Source organism: Ranitomeya variabilis, chromosome 3, assembly GCF_051348905.1.
Source record: "Ranitomeya variabilis isolate aRanVar5 chromosome 3, aRanVar5.hap1, whole genome shotgun sequence".
Lineage (NCBI taxonomy): Eukaryota > Metazoa > Chordata > Amphibia > Anura > Dendrobatidae > Ranitomeya > Ranitomeya variabilis.
The window spans coordinates 29,960,042-29,977,686 of NC_135234.1; the positions used below are offsets into that span (position 1 = coordinate 29,960,042).

General features: G+C 46.6%; 1 protein-coding gene across 1 annotated transcript; it reads left to right on the plus strand.

The window, feature by feature from the left end:
• The first annotated feature begins 2,828 nt into the window (after window positions 1-2,828).
• VPS26C (VPS26 endosomal protein sorting factor C) lies at window positions 2,829-13,514 on the plus strand. The gene is made up of 8 exons (XM_077293876.1): window positions 2,829-2,905; window positions 4,237-4,380; window positions 4,598-4,747; window positions 5,471-5,551; window positions 8,903-8,977; window positions 10,362-10,512; window positions 12,847-12,999; window positions 13,080-13,514. The coding sequence occupies exons 1-8, from the start codon at window positions 2,849-2,851 to the stop codon at window positions 13,160-13,162; spliced, it is 894 nt and encodes a 297-aa protein (XP_077149991.1). The 5' UTR covers window positions 2,829-2,848; the 3' UTR covers window positions 13,163-13,514.
• Window positions 13,515-17,645: the final 4,131 nt, after the last annotated feature.

A 17,645-nucleotide genomic window follows, 5' to 3' on the forward strand; every position in this document is an offset into this window, starting at 1 on the left:
TTTTGGGGTGACAGATTCCCTTTAAATACTGCTAACAGCTACGGGTGGATCACGACACATGTCAGCTAATGAAATCAGTTGACATGTGTTGGAAAAGTTGCTCAAGCAATGAGCACACATCAAACAAGGGGAGGTGACCTTGGACGTACCTATACCAAGGTCGTAAAGGAGTTAAAGGGAATCTCTCACCAGGTTTTTGCTCTGCCACCTCAGAGCAGAATGTTGTAGGAGTAGAGACCACAATTCCAGTGATATCTTGCTTACTGGACTGCTTTCTGCAGTTTTTATAAAATCCATATTCTCTGAATGCTGAGCTGTGTATAACCCCACACCACTGATTGACAAATTTCTGTCTATGCACAGTGTACAAAAGCAGCTGCCAATCAATGGTGGGGGTGGGCAGCAGTGTAACTAGAGTCCGATAGACCCCAATGCAAAAATTTAGATCTGTGCCCCCACCTGCATATTGGTCAGAGGCATGGGCCCTTGCAGCATTCTAGATCCTATATGGACATACATTACCTCCAATGTAATAATGGCCCCTTTCTGTAATACTATCCCCATCTTGGTATAATGCCGGCCATCCTAGGTCCTAGGTCCCTCCCAGTAATAATAGTCCCTTGTCCTGCCGCTCTTCTCCAACACATGTAAAAAAAAAATAAAAAATTAATGATTCTTAAATACTCCCACAAGGCGCTGCATCTTCTTCAATAGTTGGAGCAGATGCCGGCAGCTTGCTACAACATCTCCTGCGGGCGGCATGTATACAGGGAGCCAACGGGTGCTTGCGCCACAATACATTTCAGCTGAATGTGCGTCCTCTATGCTTTACACCCCTGGGGTAGGAGTAATTCAGAGCTCATGAATACAGAGGACTACTAGTCCTCTAGTGATAATCTCCTGCTGATAAAACTGTGATTTTTATTCAAACATCTGCGAGCAGCCCGGTAAGTGATACATCACTGGAATCAGCATCTAAATTATGCTGCTCTCAGATTAGGAAGCAAGAACCTGTTGACCTATCCCCTTTAAGAAAAAAATAAATTACATTGTCCCTAAAACTGAACCAACCCTTTAATGCACAATAAATAAAAAGAGATCAGAAAGTCAATAGACCAATAAAATATAAAAAAAAAATAAAAAAAAACCCCAACAACAAAATGGACCAAAAAAATGGAAAAAAAAAATTCTGGCTCCTGAAAAGCGGTGAGGAAAAAAAAATAAAACTAAATTATTCTCAAGAAAAAGTAGTCACAGACCTAGCTCTTAGCTTCGGCTTTCCCATTCACGCGTCCGAGAACCTTCACACACAAATCGGTTCGTTTTTTCCCCTGAAATTTGGTAAAACCGCAGTGACTTACTGTAAAACCGTCAGATCTGCAGCAACGTGTGAATACACCCTAAGTCGCTCTATCCTATTTTTGAGAGCAATCCTCTCTCGGCCCTCATTTTCTGCTTTTCTCGGCCACGTCTTTGGGCAGAAACACCTAGTTACTGGTCAAAAAAATGGTGGCAGACCACTAGTTAACCTGTCCAACGTGCGCCTTACAACATGGCGGGAAGAAATTTAGCCTCCTCTGGTGCCGCACGGCGGGCTCCAGTTTACCTCAGTGTTAGGCTACTTTCACACTTGGGTTTTTAGCAATTCGTTGCAATCCATTGTTTTGGGCAAAAAACGAATCGTGCAAATGTGCCTGCAGGATTAGTTTTTTGCCCATAGACTTGTATTAGCGAGGGATCGCGACGGATGGCCACACGTCGCATCCGTTGTGCAACGGATCCTTCGTGTTTTGGCAGACTGTCGGCACGAAAAAACGTTCAAGTGAATGTTTTTTTGTCCGTCGCGCCTGCCATTTTCTACTGCGCATGCGCGGACGAAACTCCGCCCCCTCCTCCCCGGACTTTAGAATGGGAAAAACTGCATCCACTGCCCATGTCGTGCACAAATTTCACAACGTGCGTCGGTTCGTCGGGCCGACGCATAGCGATGGACCCGTACCGACGCAAGTGTGAAAGAGGCCTTTGGAGTCTGAGGAGAAATAAACCTGCGTCATGGTTGCCGCTAACTACGTCAGTCGTATTTATGTACTATGGAAGACGCGAGCGGGGAACTAGCGGGGGATCACTCGTGATGCTTTATAGCCGTCACACGTTATTGCACTGAGCGCCGTTGTGAACCAATGACACTGCAGCGTGTGTGGTAATAATCGTGAGTGGGCGTGCGGCCGTTTTTCTCCGTCACCGCCTATGTGTTGTAATGACAACTAGTGGCGCGAGGCGAGGCTGAAGTCGGTATCTTATTCAGCCATTTTTGACTATTTGCCCACTTTGATGCCAGTTCTGATGCCCGGAACCCGTTTCGACCTGAATTTGATGCAGGAAGTTGGGGCATCGCTATCTGTGTAAAATGGCGGTATCAAAGTCATTTAACCCTTTCAATAACGCCCCCTTCCGTGCCCACTTTGATGCCCTTTTTTGTGCCAGTTTTATACATTTTGCAGCTGCTTTTAAGCGTATTCACATCAGGGCGCCTCGCTGCATTGTCTCTTATTTTGTATTTTTTTTTTTCGGTTGTTGAACCTGTAAAAAAAAAAAAAGGGGAAAAAAAAGAATGCCGAATAAGAAACCAAGTTCAACACTGTGAAGAGGAGGAGGAGGAGGAGGAGGAGGAAGGGGGGTGTAGGCTGCGGTGTTGCCAATAAAGCTGGTTGATAGAAAAAAAAATGCATTATTGCTCATGTGGTAGGGGATCATGTGCTCAGCTAGCCATGTGACTTTCTTCTTCCTTAGGCGGCACCACAGAGGAGGAGGAGGAGGAGGAGGAGGAGGAGGAGGAGGAGGAGGAGAGATGGCCACCGTGCTGGACATCAAAATCAAGAGGGCCAACAAGGTCTACAGAGAGGGGGTAAGAGCAGAGGAGCCCCCCAGGCTGCAAATCACCCTCCTCTGCAAAACTACACCTCCCAGCATGCCTTGTTCACTGCCGAAGTGGTAATTCTGGGGGTTGTAGTCCCACTAGAGCAGAAGATGAGTGCAGAGTATGATGCTTCACACACATTAACCCTTTATCGCCACAGCCAGGTTTTCTTTTTTGCTTTCTCCTAGGAGACAGGTTTGTTTCCTAACAAAAAATATAAATATCTTATCTTGCATTGACCGTTTTCTGAGAGCCGTAACCATGAGAGCTTTTTTTTTTTTTTAATTTGCTTTTTCTTATATACCAAATTTGGGCACACTAGTTTTTAGCAGTGACAACCAAAAAACTAACTTTTGCATTTTTTTTTCCCCCAACTTACGGATTCAAACTTTTATATTTTATTTACCGTACAAGCCGATACTGAAAAATTATCATATTATTTTTATTTCCAAATAAAACTTTTTTTTTTTTAATAATGTAATTACTTTTATTTTTATTCTCCCTTGGGGACTAGATTCTGCCACCGATCACTTGAACTATATACTGTGATGCTACAGTATTGCAATATATAGTAAAATTGCTAATCTGGCTGGTCTTCATAGGAGCCCCAAATAATGAGGACCCTTCATTTGGCCCCCAGCTGCCATGGCAAACCATCTGCTTCCCACAATCTCACCATGGCGGGGACACGGGCTCTGGATCGAGCTGCTTGTGAGGGACTGACAGTGACATCTAGAAGGTTGCACAGCAGCGATCGGACCCGGCTCTGGTTGCTGCTGTTAGCAGCAGGTGCTGGCTGTAGAATACAGCTGACTCCACAATCTCATCATGGCGGGGACACGGGCACTGGATCGAGCTGCTTGTGAGGGACTGACAGTGACATCTAGAAGGTTGCACAGCAGCGATCGGACCCGGCTCTGGTTGCTGCTGTTAGCTGCAGGTGCTGGCTGTAGAATACAGCTGACTCCACAATCTTATCATGGCGGGGACACGGGCACTGGATCGAGCTGCTTGTGAGGGACTGACAGTGACATCTAGAAGGTTGCACAGCAGCGATCGGACCCGGCTCTGGTTGCTGCTGGCTGTAGAATACAGCCGACTCCTGCCCTATATATATATATAGAGAGTATCGCGTATTGAGAAGACCTAGCCTTCCGTGAGAACAGAGCCGCTGACAGGTGTACCCCCATACAGAATGCCGCCGCTCAGGTGCAGAATATCCCTTACGTTTTGCTGTAATAATATTGCGGTTTGTACCGCCACCTGCTGTTCTCTTTTTGCCATTGCTCTTGATTTGTTATGTAACATGTCACCCATAGGAGGTGTTATCCGGAGTGGTCGTCGTCACCAGCAAAGATGCGGTGCAGCACCAGGGGATCTGGCTGACCATGGAGGGCTCCGTCAGTCTGCAGCTCAGCGCCAAGAGCGTCGGCGTGTTTGAAGCTTTCTATAATTCGGTGAAGGTAAGACGTCTTCAGCCAAAGGGGAGGGGTCTGGAGCGTCATCCCTATGGCGGTATAATGCGCTTTTCCATGGTGTAAACCCCTTTACCCAGTGCCGTCTGGTCCCCGGTGACTGCTGGGTTCCTCCATGGCGGCACAGTCTTGGAATCCCGCGTGTGATATCTTGCGGTAATGTCATTGAGGCGTAAAGGAAACGATTCTTACTGATTTATTGCAGCCAATCCAGATCATCAGCAGCACGGTAGAAATGGTGAAACCTGGGAAGCTCCCCGGCGGGAAGACGGAAATCCCTTTTGAGTTCCCACTTGTCATCAAGAGCAACAAGGTTCTGTACGAGACGTACCACGGCGTGTTTGTGAACATTCAGGTGGGTGCACGGCCGCACTAGGGGGGCGCACCGCAGAAAAGCCAAGGATGGGACCAATTTAGCATTTTTCTTTTCTGATCTCATTGTACCTGGAAAATAGAATGGCGCCATTTCACAAACAACCTTGGTTTTTTTTTTACCCTTACTGGTCCCTCGACGACCAAATAAAAACAATGGTAGAGTTGCAGTGTTTGTTTTTTTTTGTTTTTTTTTTGTTTTCAATATTTCACTCCACTTAATTTTTATTTTATTCCCGTTTTTCAGTACATTATATGGTAAAATGAATGGGGTCATTCCAACCAAAAAAAAATCCTAACACCGATGTGTGGAGAGAATTAAATAAAAAGTACAAAAATTTAAAACTTACCTTGTAATGACAGAGTTAAAAAAAAAAATAATAAAAAAAAAAATAGATAATTGAAACTACTTTGCAAATAATTTTAATAAAAAAATAAAAAAAATCCCTGACAATTCCAGATGCTTTGTTAGAGAGGATGTGAACCCTGCCGTAGACTAGGACGGCGCTACATGTATACATTACGTACGGGCAGCGTTTCTTCTTTCCATCCGGAGGCTGAACCCTTGTGCAGAGTGAATACGTCTCACAGCTGAGCATTCGTTACAGCTGTATCTGGCCCCTCAGTATAGGACAGGAGACTTGTGTTCAGGATTTGTGTGGGAGTTTCGGGCGGAGCGCATTGACCGGTATATTTCTGCCCACAGTATACTCTGCGCTGTGACATGAAGAGATCTCTGCTGGCCAAGGACCTGTCGAAGAGCTGCGAGTTCATCATTCATTTACAAGTAAGTGTTCTAAGCGAGTGCAGCATCGCCACTGCCAGGACGGAGATATTTATCTAACGAGGCTGACAAAAAAAAAACAAGGTTCTAACTTCACGGGCCATTTCCCGTTCCCCGGGTGGTCGCATAAGTTTTCATTTTTTTGACTGCAGCCTTCACTATTCCTTTAGAGCAAATGATGATGATTGTCTGCAGCGGTCATGTGACATAGCAATGTCATATAATCACTGGGGGACTCTGCACCAACATCAGCTGCGTTGTGCAGTAGTGGACAAACCCCTTTAAACCTCACCCTTAGCTCCCTGAAATGAATGGCTCTCTGTGTGGGGGTCTTTCTGCAATGTTTGTATAGAGACATAGTGTCCCAGACACTTCCAATCACGGCTCGGCAGCTGATCTAGCAGTATTGTCAGGCTCAGATGCTGCCGAGCTGTGATTGCCAGTGTTTGGGAGCGAGGAGTGGAAGCGCAGGACTCCAGAGGAAACTCTGAAGAAACTCCCAATTGGTCTGAAAAGCAGAGATTTCACATTCTGCGCTCCAAAAAGCAACAAATGTGTTTATCTCTGCAATGGAGCAACGCAGCGCAAAACTGAAAAGAACGTCAGAATCAGGGGAGCTCCGGGAGTTTTACAAAGTATTTAATAACAGTCGTGTTTTTTTGCTTCACCGTTGAGACAACACATCCACTTCTGATTTCTGTCTGGGCCTTGCTGATATAGAGATCCAATATGGCTGTAAACCACCAACGTTCCCACATTTACACAAAATCACTGACCGTAAAGTCCGATGGTGCTCAGATTGTGTCTGCCGCTGACCCCGTAGTCTGTGGCGGGAAGAACGGCTCTGCATGCAGCATGACCTCTCCTGTCTGATCGATCTTACGCAGTAATGACGTCTTCACCACAATGTGAACCGAACCTTGTAGTGTAATTAATGGTGCTGATGCCTCACCGGGGTATTACTATATAAACTCTCCTCTCTATAACCCCTCTAGAGGAAAAAATACAAACTCTATACAAAATAGAAAAGTTACCCAGACTGTGTAGCAGAAAAATAGGAAGTTTTTAAGTAACTCTTGTACTATTCAAGGCAGGCATCCAGTAAAAATACTCCAAAAATATAGAATAGTACAGATGGGAGCGTGAAGGAGGAGGGTGCGGATCAGCGAGCAGAAAGGATTGCGCAGAGAGGGATTAATGTATCTAAGTGATCAGGGAGGGCAGAAAGGGAGACAGAGCAGGTGGAAACTTGGAGTGGGAAATAGTGCGGAAAGGGATCAGTGGATCTAAGTGATCAGGGAGGGCGGAAAGGGAGACAGCAAGTGGGAAATAGTGTGGAAAGGGATCAGTGGATCTAAGTGATCAGGGAGGGCGGAGAGGAAGATAGAGCGGATGTGAGTGCAGATCGAGCGCGGGAAAATCACACATTTATCAGCATCTGATGCGTGAGAGCAACATCCTGATCACAGACCTTACATCCACATGAATTACTGGGAGGATCAGGGGAGAAAAGACTGAAACATGGAGCCGGATGTGAACCAAATATCGGCAAATGGAGAGTTGGAGACTGAAATCCTGGCGATAAAGTTGCACACTCTTATGTAAAAATCGCTTTTCTTTTTTCATTTGGGCTTTTAACAACTTGATAGGAGAGCACGGCTTATATGTACTGGCTGTGACTTTGTTTTTGGGGTAAATGGCGGATGCAGGGTCCAAGAGGATGGAGCGATTTCCCCATGTCTTGCGTGGCTGGCCCGGGCCCGGCACTAGGTATAACGCACTGCATCAGCTTTGTCTGGCTCGTCCCTTTAAGATGCAGCCAGACACTAAAGGATTCCTATAGGGCAGAATATAGCCAAGCTGTGGCCATGTGTCGCCCCCTAGTGGACAGTGACTGCCCTCGCCATTAGATGCTTCCAAGAGAGGAATGTGAATGTATGTGCTGGGCGATGAGGATGAAATATGGATGAGTACATCACCGTACTACCCAGGCACAGAGTCTTCTCGGTCTGGGCCCATAACGCTGTGGGCACACTGTGTGCCGCCATATAGTAACCTGACAGTAATGGAGAAGAACATCTCTCATCCGGACACTGAGGGAGCGACGTATAATTATGGCCAGAAATGAAGACGACGGTAAATACATTTACCCAAAATGTACTGCAGCCGTGTGCACGCCAGCTATTGTCTGCTGTTATCAGCCTTTTACGGTACAGTGTGAAAAACTGCCAGGACGTAATAAATGAAAAGTTCTGTAAGTTTCTAACCAAGTTTTTATTTCTTAGATCCAGATGATAACATCTCTGCTTTCTGTCAGTGTTCTTTGCATTTATCTATTTATTGTTTTTTTTGTATAAAAACTCAGTACGTCCTTATTTTTTTTTCAGCACTTTGATTTATGATTTTCCCTGTTGGGTTAGCAAAAAAAAAAAAAGCACTAAAAAATGGCATAATTTCTGCTGCGGTTTTCTGGTCCTCTATTTCCTCACCTGAGTAGAAAAAAATAAATTATCCAAAAAATCTTCCCATGCACATAACCATATGGTGTTCTCATCCTCTGGATGTAAGCGAAGATCTTTTTCATTCATGGATTGCAATCAGTGATTCTTAGGAATTGAAAGAAAACTTATAATTAGGAAGTTGTAGAAGTTTTTTTTTAAATTTATTTTACAAGTTATTAAAAGAGAGTTCCCAAAATGGTAAGTTTCCCTATTAGTGATGAGCGAATATACTCGTTACTGGAGATTTCTCGAGCACGCTCGGGTGTCCTCCTAGTGTTTTTTAGTGCTCGGAGATTTAGTTTTCATCGCGGCAGCTGAATGATTTACATCTCTTAGCCAGCATAAGTACATGTGGGGATTCCCTAGCAACCAGGCAACCCCCACATGTACTTATGCTGGCTAACAGATGTAAATCATTCAGCTGCCGCGCTGAAAACTAAATCTCCGAGCACTAAAAAATACTCGGGAGGACCCCCGAGCGTGCTTGGGAAATCTCCAGTAACGAGTATATTCGCTCATCAGTATTCCCTATATCGTATAGTGGGGAGCACTGGGAATAGCGGCGCGCTGTACACCGCTCTCTCTGGCGGTCACATAGGCCATAGAGTGGATGTTAAGCGTGCAGCCTCCATTCATGATGGGTCTGCAGAGCTTGGGGATCCGGGAGGTCAGACCCCTTGGGATCAGCAGATTACTCCCTATCGTGTGTAGTGGATCACTTGCTATATTCTACGATATTACCTGGTAATGAAATCTGAACGCCTTTCCTCTGTACAGTCAGTGTTGATTTTTTTTATTTTTCTTTCTGTATGTCGTTAATCCTCCCATATTTATTTTTCTTTCTGTATTTCAGCCACAGAAGGGCAAACAGACCCCGAGCCCGGTCGACTTCACTATAACACCAGAGACTTTACAGAATGTTAAAGAGGTATGTGAGACATAGGACATCATGGCTGACATCTGCAGTAATGATGAGCGAGCGTGCTGGGATAAGGTGTTATCTAAGCATGCTCGGGTACTGACCAAGTGACCAGCGTGCTCGAATAATACGTTTGAGTCCCCGCGGCTGTTTGACACATGCAGGGATGACCTGTTTATTAGTTTGTGTTGCGGCTGTTGAACAGCCATGAGACGTGCAGCCACGGGGACTTCAGCATATTTTTCTAGCACGCCGAAGACACTGGGTTAGCACCAGAGCATGCTCAGATAACACCTGATCCCAGCACGCCCCCTTATCACTAGTCCTCCAGACACTAATGTATTGTCACCTACAGTGTAGTCAGGCGCTGACCTTCAGAAGTCACGGTGTGAGGTCGGCGGCTGTGCGAGTGTGCGGAGCTCGGTGACTAGATGGGGGGGGAAATGGCTGCTGTAACTCATCTAGTCGTGCAGAATACACCACGAGCATAGCGGAGTGCTCGGTACAACAGACACTGGTAGAATATTATTTAAAAAGTTTCGAAGCCTCATTTGATCAGTAATGTCAAACTTTATCCCAATAGTCATGACCGCACCATGAGAGCTGCACAGGAGGCCTGCAGTTACAAAAAGGCGAAACCTCCCACCAGTCCTCAGGAGTTTCATGTCCTGAGATACAGACTTGTGGATTTCTAGGTGCTGTCTGGGATTTATGGCAGAGATAGTTTTATTTTTATTTCACGGCTGGAGTGGTGCAGGTTCCCTGCTGCCTTCTTTCTGTTCCTGACTCTGCTCCGGTCGGTCTCCAGTTGATTGTGACCGGCCGGATCTCTTCATTGTTTACTGGGCGACTTCTCAATGTAAGTCAGAACGAGGGCAGGTTAAGGGTTAAATGACATTTTCCTAATCTGCTGCACAACAGTGGTGCCCAGTGCTGCCATCTGCTGGTGAGCGGATGGAAATGCAGCCGATAGCTTTATAATTTTTTTTTTTTTTCCCCATTAATATTTTAAGTGTGAATTTCAGCTGCACATTATATAGGTGACATATAAAGCGAATGTCGGGATTTATGGCAGATTGTAAAGCCAGCTGTACAATTGCTGCCGCTCTGTGCCAGGTATAGGACATGTCACAACAGACGCGTCCAGGATCATTAGTGAGAACCTGACATGGGAAGACATGGAAGTCCTGACAGCGGTGCAGGACGGAGCTTCCCGGAGAGCCGAGCACCCAGGATTCGGCACATTTCTACTGTATGGGGCTCCTGGGACGGAACAAGTTGTATAAAAGCAGCAGGAGCGGCACTGGCCAGGGAGGAAAATGGAGTTTATACAGATTGTTACACTGAAGCCGGTCACTTTCCTTACTAAGTGTGTGATCCGTGTGTCTTGCAGAGAGCCGCGCTGCCCCGATTTCTCATCAGAGGACATCTGGACTCCACCAACTGCGTCATCACTCAGCCCCTCACAGGGGAGCTGCTGGTCGACACGTCGGAGGTCGCCATTAAGAGTATCGAGCTGCAACTGGTGCGGGTGGAGACGTGCGGTGAGTGAGCGATCACCGGGAATGGAGGGATCAGGAGAGACTGGTAAAACGGACTGCAGAGGATCAGGTGGAGGATGGTCTGACCACGGGTCTCCTGACCAGATACAGCGTCATGTGAGTGCACCTCCCCATACTGCACAGATTCGTGTCGCTGTACAACAGCCGCACGGCCAGTGGCTAAGTCCTACTGAACCGAACAACTCCTGCCCGATGTCGGAGGTTCAGGTGCGACTGTATGACGCAGGATTAGATGAGCCCACGCCACGCACGGCAGCTTCCATCTGTGCTATACAGCCAGCACCCGCCTCTACCAGGGTCTCTGATCACTGCTCTTTAACCATTTACATGCTGCTGATCAATCTCCGATAGCGTAATATAAATTGTTTGGTTACGTGTGCGCTCCTGGTCATTTTCTCAGAAGTCTCTCATCCTGAAAAAGATGGAATAAAATGCGATCAAAACATCATGTTTGCCCAGAATCGCAACCAACAGAAGACCGTGTTTGCCCAGAATTGGAACCAACAGAAGACCGTGTTTGCCCAGAATTGGAACCAACAGAAGACCGTGTTTGCCCAGAATTGGAACCAACAGAAGACCGTGTTTGCCCAGAATTGGAACCAACAGAAGACCGTGTTTGCCCAGAATTGGAACCAACAGAAGACCGTGTTTGCCCAGAATTGGAACCAACAGAAGACCGTGTTTGCCCAGAATTGGAACCAACAGAAGACCGTGTTTGCCCAGAATTGGAACCAATAGAAGACTTTGCTTGCCCAGAATTGGAACCAACAGAAGACCGTGTTTGCCCAGAATTGGAACCAATAGAAGACAGTGTTTGCCCAGAATTGGAACCAACAGAAGACCGTGTTTGCCCAGAATTGGAACCAACAGAAGACAGTGTTTGCCCAGAATTGGAACCAATAGAAGACAGTGTTTGCCCAGAATTGGAACCAATAGAAGACTTTGCTTGCCCAGAATTGGAACCAACAGAAGACCGTGTTTGCCCAGAATTGGAACCAATAGAAGACTTTGCTTGCCCAGAATTGGAACCAACAGAAGACAGTGTTTGCCCAGAATTGGAACCAATAGAAGACTTTGCTTGCCCAGAATTGGAACCAACAGAAGACCGTGTTTGCCCAGAATTGGAACCAATAGAAGACTTTGCTTGCCCAGAATTGGAACCAACAGAAGACCGTATTTGCCCAGAATTGGAACCAATAGAAGACCATGTTTGCCCAGAATTGGAACCAACAGAAGACTTTGCTTGCCCAGAATTGGAACCAATAGAAGACTTTGCTTGCCCAGAATTGGAACCAACAGAAGACCGTGTTTGCCCAGAATTGGAACCAATAGAAGACTTTGCTTGCCCAGAATTGGAACCAACAGAAGACCGTATTTGCCCAGAATTGGAACCAATAGAAGACTTTGCTTGCCCAGAATTGGAACCAACAGAAGACCGTATTTGCCCAGAATTGGAACCAACAGAAGACCTTGTTTGCCTAGAATAGGAACCAATAGAAGACAGCGTTTGCCCAGAATTGGAACCAGTAGAAGACAGTGTTTGCCCAGAATTGGAACCAGTAGAAGACAGCGTTTGCCCAGAACTGGAACCAACAGAAGACCTTGTTTGCCTAGAATAGGAACCAATAGAAGACAGCGTTTGCCCAGAATTGGAACCAGTAGAAGACAGTGTTTGCCCAGAATTGGAACCAGTAGAAGACAGCGTTTGCCCAGAATAGCAACCAATAGGAGCTACAGGTCACCACACAAAAAACCAACCCTCGCACAGCTCCAAAAATGGGAGGAGGGAGAAACACATTCTGAATGTCAAAAAGTGGCTTTATTTATTACTGAAAAAAGTCTCCAAAAATATTAAAATGACTTTGAATCTTGTTAGGTCACAGTAAGTGCTGTATAAACAAAGTCCAATTGCAGAATATTTTTTTTCCTTCACTATTTGACTCTTCTAGCTCTTTTCTAGTTACATGGTGTAAAACTACAACTTGTCCTTCCAAAAGGACGTCCTCATACGGCTAGGTGTGTGGAAAGAAAAAAGTTATGGCTTTTTGGAAGATTTGGGGGGGGGGGGGGGGGGGGGGGAGAAAGTTCACGAAAAAAAAGCGACCGATCTAGGAATGGGGAATGATCACTTATATAGAGTTCCATGATAAAGTGTGACTGCCGGCAGCTTGTAAATATGAGTGCAGTCACAATGTTATCAGTTGGGGTATACTCCCATTTACCGAAAAATTGTACCCTTGAAAGGAGTTACTCACCCTCCGCCAAAAAAAAGTCCACTGTTTTTGTTGTTTGTAAATGCTTTGCTTCTATTTCCAGGTTGTGCGGAAGGCTACGCCAGGGATGCCACCGAAATACAGAATATTCAGATAGCGGAGGGCGATGTGTGCCGAGGTCTCCCCATTCCAATCTATATGGTATTTCCCAGATTATTCACCTGCCCGACTCTGGAAACTACCAACTTTAAAATAGGTAGGTTTTCTCATTGCCTCTGCTATACGGCTGATCGCACGGGATCGGTACTGACGCGATGATGATTAATGTCTCCGCAGAGTTTGAAGTCAACATTGTGCTGGTTCTTCAGGACGATCATCTGATCACAGAGAACTTCCCTCTCAAGTTGTATAGAATATAACACACAAACCCTTGGGTTTCAATTCATTATTGTTCGGGGGGGGGGTGTTTTGGCTATTTTCTTTATTATTAAAAAGTTAGATAACAATAGTGAAATTTTTGATTTTGCATAAAATCCATGAACCACGTGCTCCATTGTGAAGAATTGGATGGAAAAACCTAAATAAATATCGCAACACAAAAAAATCCCTGCCAATGAGGATTCAAGTCCTGAGTCCGTACAGCGGCGATATCGCCAGTCATCACCAGCCTATGTGCCCATCGTAGACGTCTCCACCCTCTCATTAAACACCGTTCACATTGTGGTGCAGTTTTCATACATTTCTACAGTAAAACTCGTGTATTTTCTGCTGCTGGTTTTGTGGTGTTTTTTTTTTTTTTAAATTTATCATTTATTTCTTTATTGATTATACAAAATAAGTTACAGCCTAGAACTAACAGCTTTTCTCATTATTGGGTCTGGCATAGTTGACCTTAACATACCGTGGGTCTAATATTAACTAGTGATGAGCAAGTGTGCTGGGATAAAGTGTTATCTGAGCATGCTCAGGTGCTAACCGAGGGTATTCAGTGTGCTCGAAAAATATGTTTGAGACCCCTCGGCTGCATGTGTCATGGCTGTTTGACTGTCGCAACCCATGCAGGGATTGCCCAAAAAACAGGATATCCATGTGTTACAGCTGTCTAACAGCCTCTCTCCCCCACCTATATACCCATGGTATATACACTGCCAGGAGTCGGGTCACATTGATGGAATATATATATATATATATATTCGGATTAGCTTATTAATTGTGGGGAGGACGAGGCCTCGCTCCAATCCTCTTATAGGGAGGGAATTACTGTCCTCCACCAACCAATAATTTGATCAGCTTCTATGAAGAGGTAAGTTCCGGACTGGACCAAGGGAGCCCAGTGGATGTAGTGTATATGGCCTTTTCAAAAGCTTTTGATACGGTGCCACACAAAAGGTTGTTACATAAAATGAGAATATTGGGGATAGGGGAAAATATGTGTAAGTGGATTGAGAGCTGGCTCAGGGATAGGAAACAAAGGGTGGTTATTAATGGAGCACACTCGGACTGGGTCGCGGTTAGCAGTGGGGTACCACAGGGGTCAGTATTGGGCCCTCTTCTTTTTAACATATTTATTAATGACCTTGTAGGGGGCATTCGGAGTAGAATTTCAATATTTGCAGATGACACTAAACTCTGCAGGGTAATCAATACAGAGGAGGATAATTTTATATTGCAGGCTGATTTATGTAAGCTAGAAGCTTGGGCTGATAAATGGCAAATGAGCTTTAATGGGGATAAATGTAAGGTCATGCACTTGGGTAGAAGTAATAAGATGTATAACTGTGCTTAATTCTAAAACTCTGGGTAAAACAGTCAATGAAAAAGACCTGGGTGTATGGGTGGATGACAAACTCACATTCAGTGGCCAGTGTCAGGCAGCTGCTACAAAGGCAAATAAAATAATGGGATGCATTAAAAGAGGCATAGATGCTCATGAGGAGAACATAATTTTACCTCTATACAAGTCACTAGTGCGACCACACTTAGAATACTGTGCACAGTTCTGGTCTCCGGTGTATAAGAAAGACATAGCTGAACTGGAGCGGGTGCAGAGAAGAGCGACCAAGGTTATTAGAGGACTGGGGGGTCTGCAATACCAAGATAGGTTATTACACTTGGGGCTATTTAGTTTGGAAAAACGAAGACTAAGGGGTGATCTTATGTTAATGTATAAATATATGAGGGGACAGTACAAAGACCTTTCTGCTGATCTTTTTAATCATAGACCTGAGACAGGGACAAGGGGGCATCCTCTACGTCTGGAGGAAAGAAGGTTTAAGCATAATAACAGACGCGGATTCTTTACTGTAAGAGCAGTGAGACTATGGAACTCTCTGCCGTATGATGGTGTAATGAGTGATTCATTACTTAAATTTAAGAGGGGACTGGATGCCTTTCTGGAAAAGTATAATGTTACAGGGTATATACACTAGATTCCTTGATAGGGCGTTGATCCAGGGAACCAGTCTGATTGCCGTATGTGGGGTCGGGAAGGAATTTTTTTCCCAAAGGTGGAGCTTACTCTTTGCCACATGGGGTTTTTTGCCTTCCCCTGGATCAACATGTTAGGGCATGTTAGGTTAGGCTATGGGTTGAACTAGATGGACTTAAAGTCTTCCTTCAACCTTAATAACTATGTAACAATGGCGATGAGGAGCATCTCTGGCTCAGTAACTGCGTGTATGAAGAGGAGATCCGCTCCTTGGGTCCCAGTCGGGGTAGGAGGATATGAGAGCATTTCCTAAGTCTGGACACTGAGTATTTAGAGCAGGTACCTACTGATATTGTGGCTGGGGATGTGATAGAGCTGGTCACATTGAAGGAAACGAACATTTTTGAGATCTACCTTGTGCGGGGGGTTCTTGACCCCTAAGTTTGACCAAAACTGAGCGTCTCGGGAATGTAGTAATTCAGGAAGAACACCGTTAGGGGGCTTTCATACTGCGCTCAGGCACCTCTTCAGTGACCCTGTTGAGGTTTGTGTGTGAAGCCCCCCAGAAAACGCGATTTAGGCACTTACACCAATGAGTCCATAGATTATAATGGGGACGACAGCAAACGTGCATCATTACTCTGTCGCCTCATTGGGGGACACAGGACCATGGGTGTTATGCTGCTGTCCACTAGGAGGCGACCCTATGCATAATCTGAAAAAGATTAACTGTGGCGCCTCCTGTGCAGTATACACCCCTGGACGGCATCAGCCTTCTCCAGTTTTTGCTTAGTGTCGCAAAGGAGGCACACCTAAAGATTTTTACTCCGTTTTCCGACGGGATTACAGATGGAGAAAAGAGGGTCTCCCGTGAGACTCCCGGCATGGCTCCTTCCTCGGCCCCCTATTATATTATGGGGTGCCCAGTTGAAGTTGAGATGGCTATTCCCCATGCTGCTCCTTCCCCAGCCCCTCGGGTGCTGGTTCGAAGTCGAGACCCCCCCCTCCTTCCCCAATTCCTTTTGGTTTCTGGGTTGAGGGCGAGGATAAAGGCCCCTGAAGGTGACAACAGCACCCTCCCTATCCCCCTCTGGGGGTATTAGGTTGAGACACCTCAGGTAGGGCCTGTACAGGCAGCATCCTACAGCTCCCAGCAATGGGCCAGCACACTGCGCCTGCATCCAGGGACCCCAGCCCAGCTGCGGGCTCCTGTTGGGGCCGGGGGGAGTGCAGGCAGGCATGGCACATACAGACACAGGGCTCCCTGCGGCCCTGTCTCTGCGGCAGCACCAGCTCTATACTGCCTCAGGGGGACCCCTCACAGGGCCCCCCTCTCGCTTACAGCCCCACCGCTATCCTGCCTTTAAATCCGGAGGGGTCCGGTTCAGATCCGACCCCCTCCCGGACTTTCGCGCCGGCCTGGAGCCCTTCTGGGCCCCAGGCATCTACTTTAGGCCCCGGCTTTGGCCTAGCTGAAGCCACAGCCTCCTCTCCACCCCCCGGCCCGCCCCCCGGATGACAAATATGACACTCTACAGTGTCATACAAGGGGCGGATCGAGACAGAAAGGGCATGGTTTTTACACAGCCTTGCCGCCTTTTTCCAGCTCTCCACCCCCTTCTCCTCCTTTCCTCTCTGTCTCAGCAGCCATTTTCGGCTGCAGATTAACCCTGCATCTCCCGGTCTGCAGGACCAGGACCAGGCAGCCAGTCTCCGGGGGGCACAGGACTGTGGATCTTCGGCGCTGGACCTAGGGGCACACTGGTGGGGTAAGATCACAGCTGGGTTCTTTTTACTCAGCTGTGAATCCATATTACCTATAAGGCTCCCCTGTAGGTTCTCTACCCCTGTAAGGTCCATCTGCTGGCAGCACCTCTGCACTTTGTGCACTATGCAGGGCTCACGGTCCAAGAGAACCAGGCAGAACTGCTATTATGCATTCTGTACAGCCTGGGGGACCGCTCTCCCCAGTAGTAGCACGTACCCGCATTGTCAGAACTGTATACAAACTACTGTGTCACAGCCTCAAGAAGCCCCTGCCAATGCCTCGGTGTCTAATGCCACGCCGGAATGGGCTACTCAGATATCGCAATCTATGACGCAGTCTATAGATAACCTAACTTCCACATTGCTTCAGGCTCTGCAGGGTCATGCCCCGGCTATGACCGTTACCCAGCAAAGGGAGAGCTTGACTCAGGAACAAGATGACCCTGGCACATCCACGTCTAGGTCAGGACGCAAGCGGATCCATAGATCAAGTCCATCTGCGTCATCCCATAGCACACGGTCATCCCCCTCTAGGGAGAGACACCGTAGCTCCAGGTCATCTAGACCGTCCCATTCCAGGGACAGACAATGCAGATCTCCGCAATCCCCAACCAGAGAAGGCCTTCTCCCTTGCCCACCCAGCAGGGGACGCCTCAGTGATACACAGGATTCGGAAGGCATCTGCGACTCTGACTCGGACAGAGAAA

Excerpts from the sequence above, each read along its gene's own strand:
- VPS26C (XM_077293876.1), top strand. The coding sequence starts at position 2,849 with ATGGCCACCGTGCTGGACATCAAAATCAAGAGGGCCAACAAGGTCTAC. Across the intron at positions 4,381-4,597 it reads CTTTCTATAATTCGGTGAAG|CCAATCCAGATCATCAGCAG; the intron begins GTAAGACGTCTT and ends GATTTATTGCAG. Across the intron at positions 10,513-12,846 it reads GGTGCGGGTGGAGACGTGCG|GTTGTGCGGAAGGCTACGCC; the intron begins GTGAGTGAGCGA and ends TTCTATTTCCAG.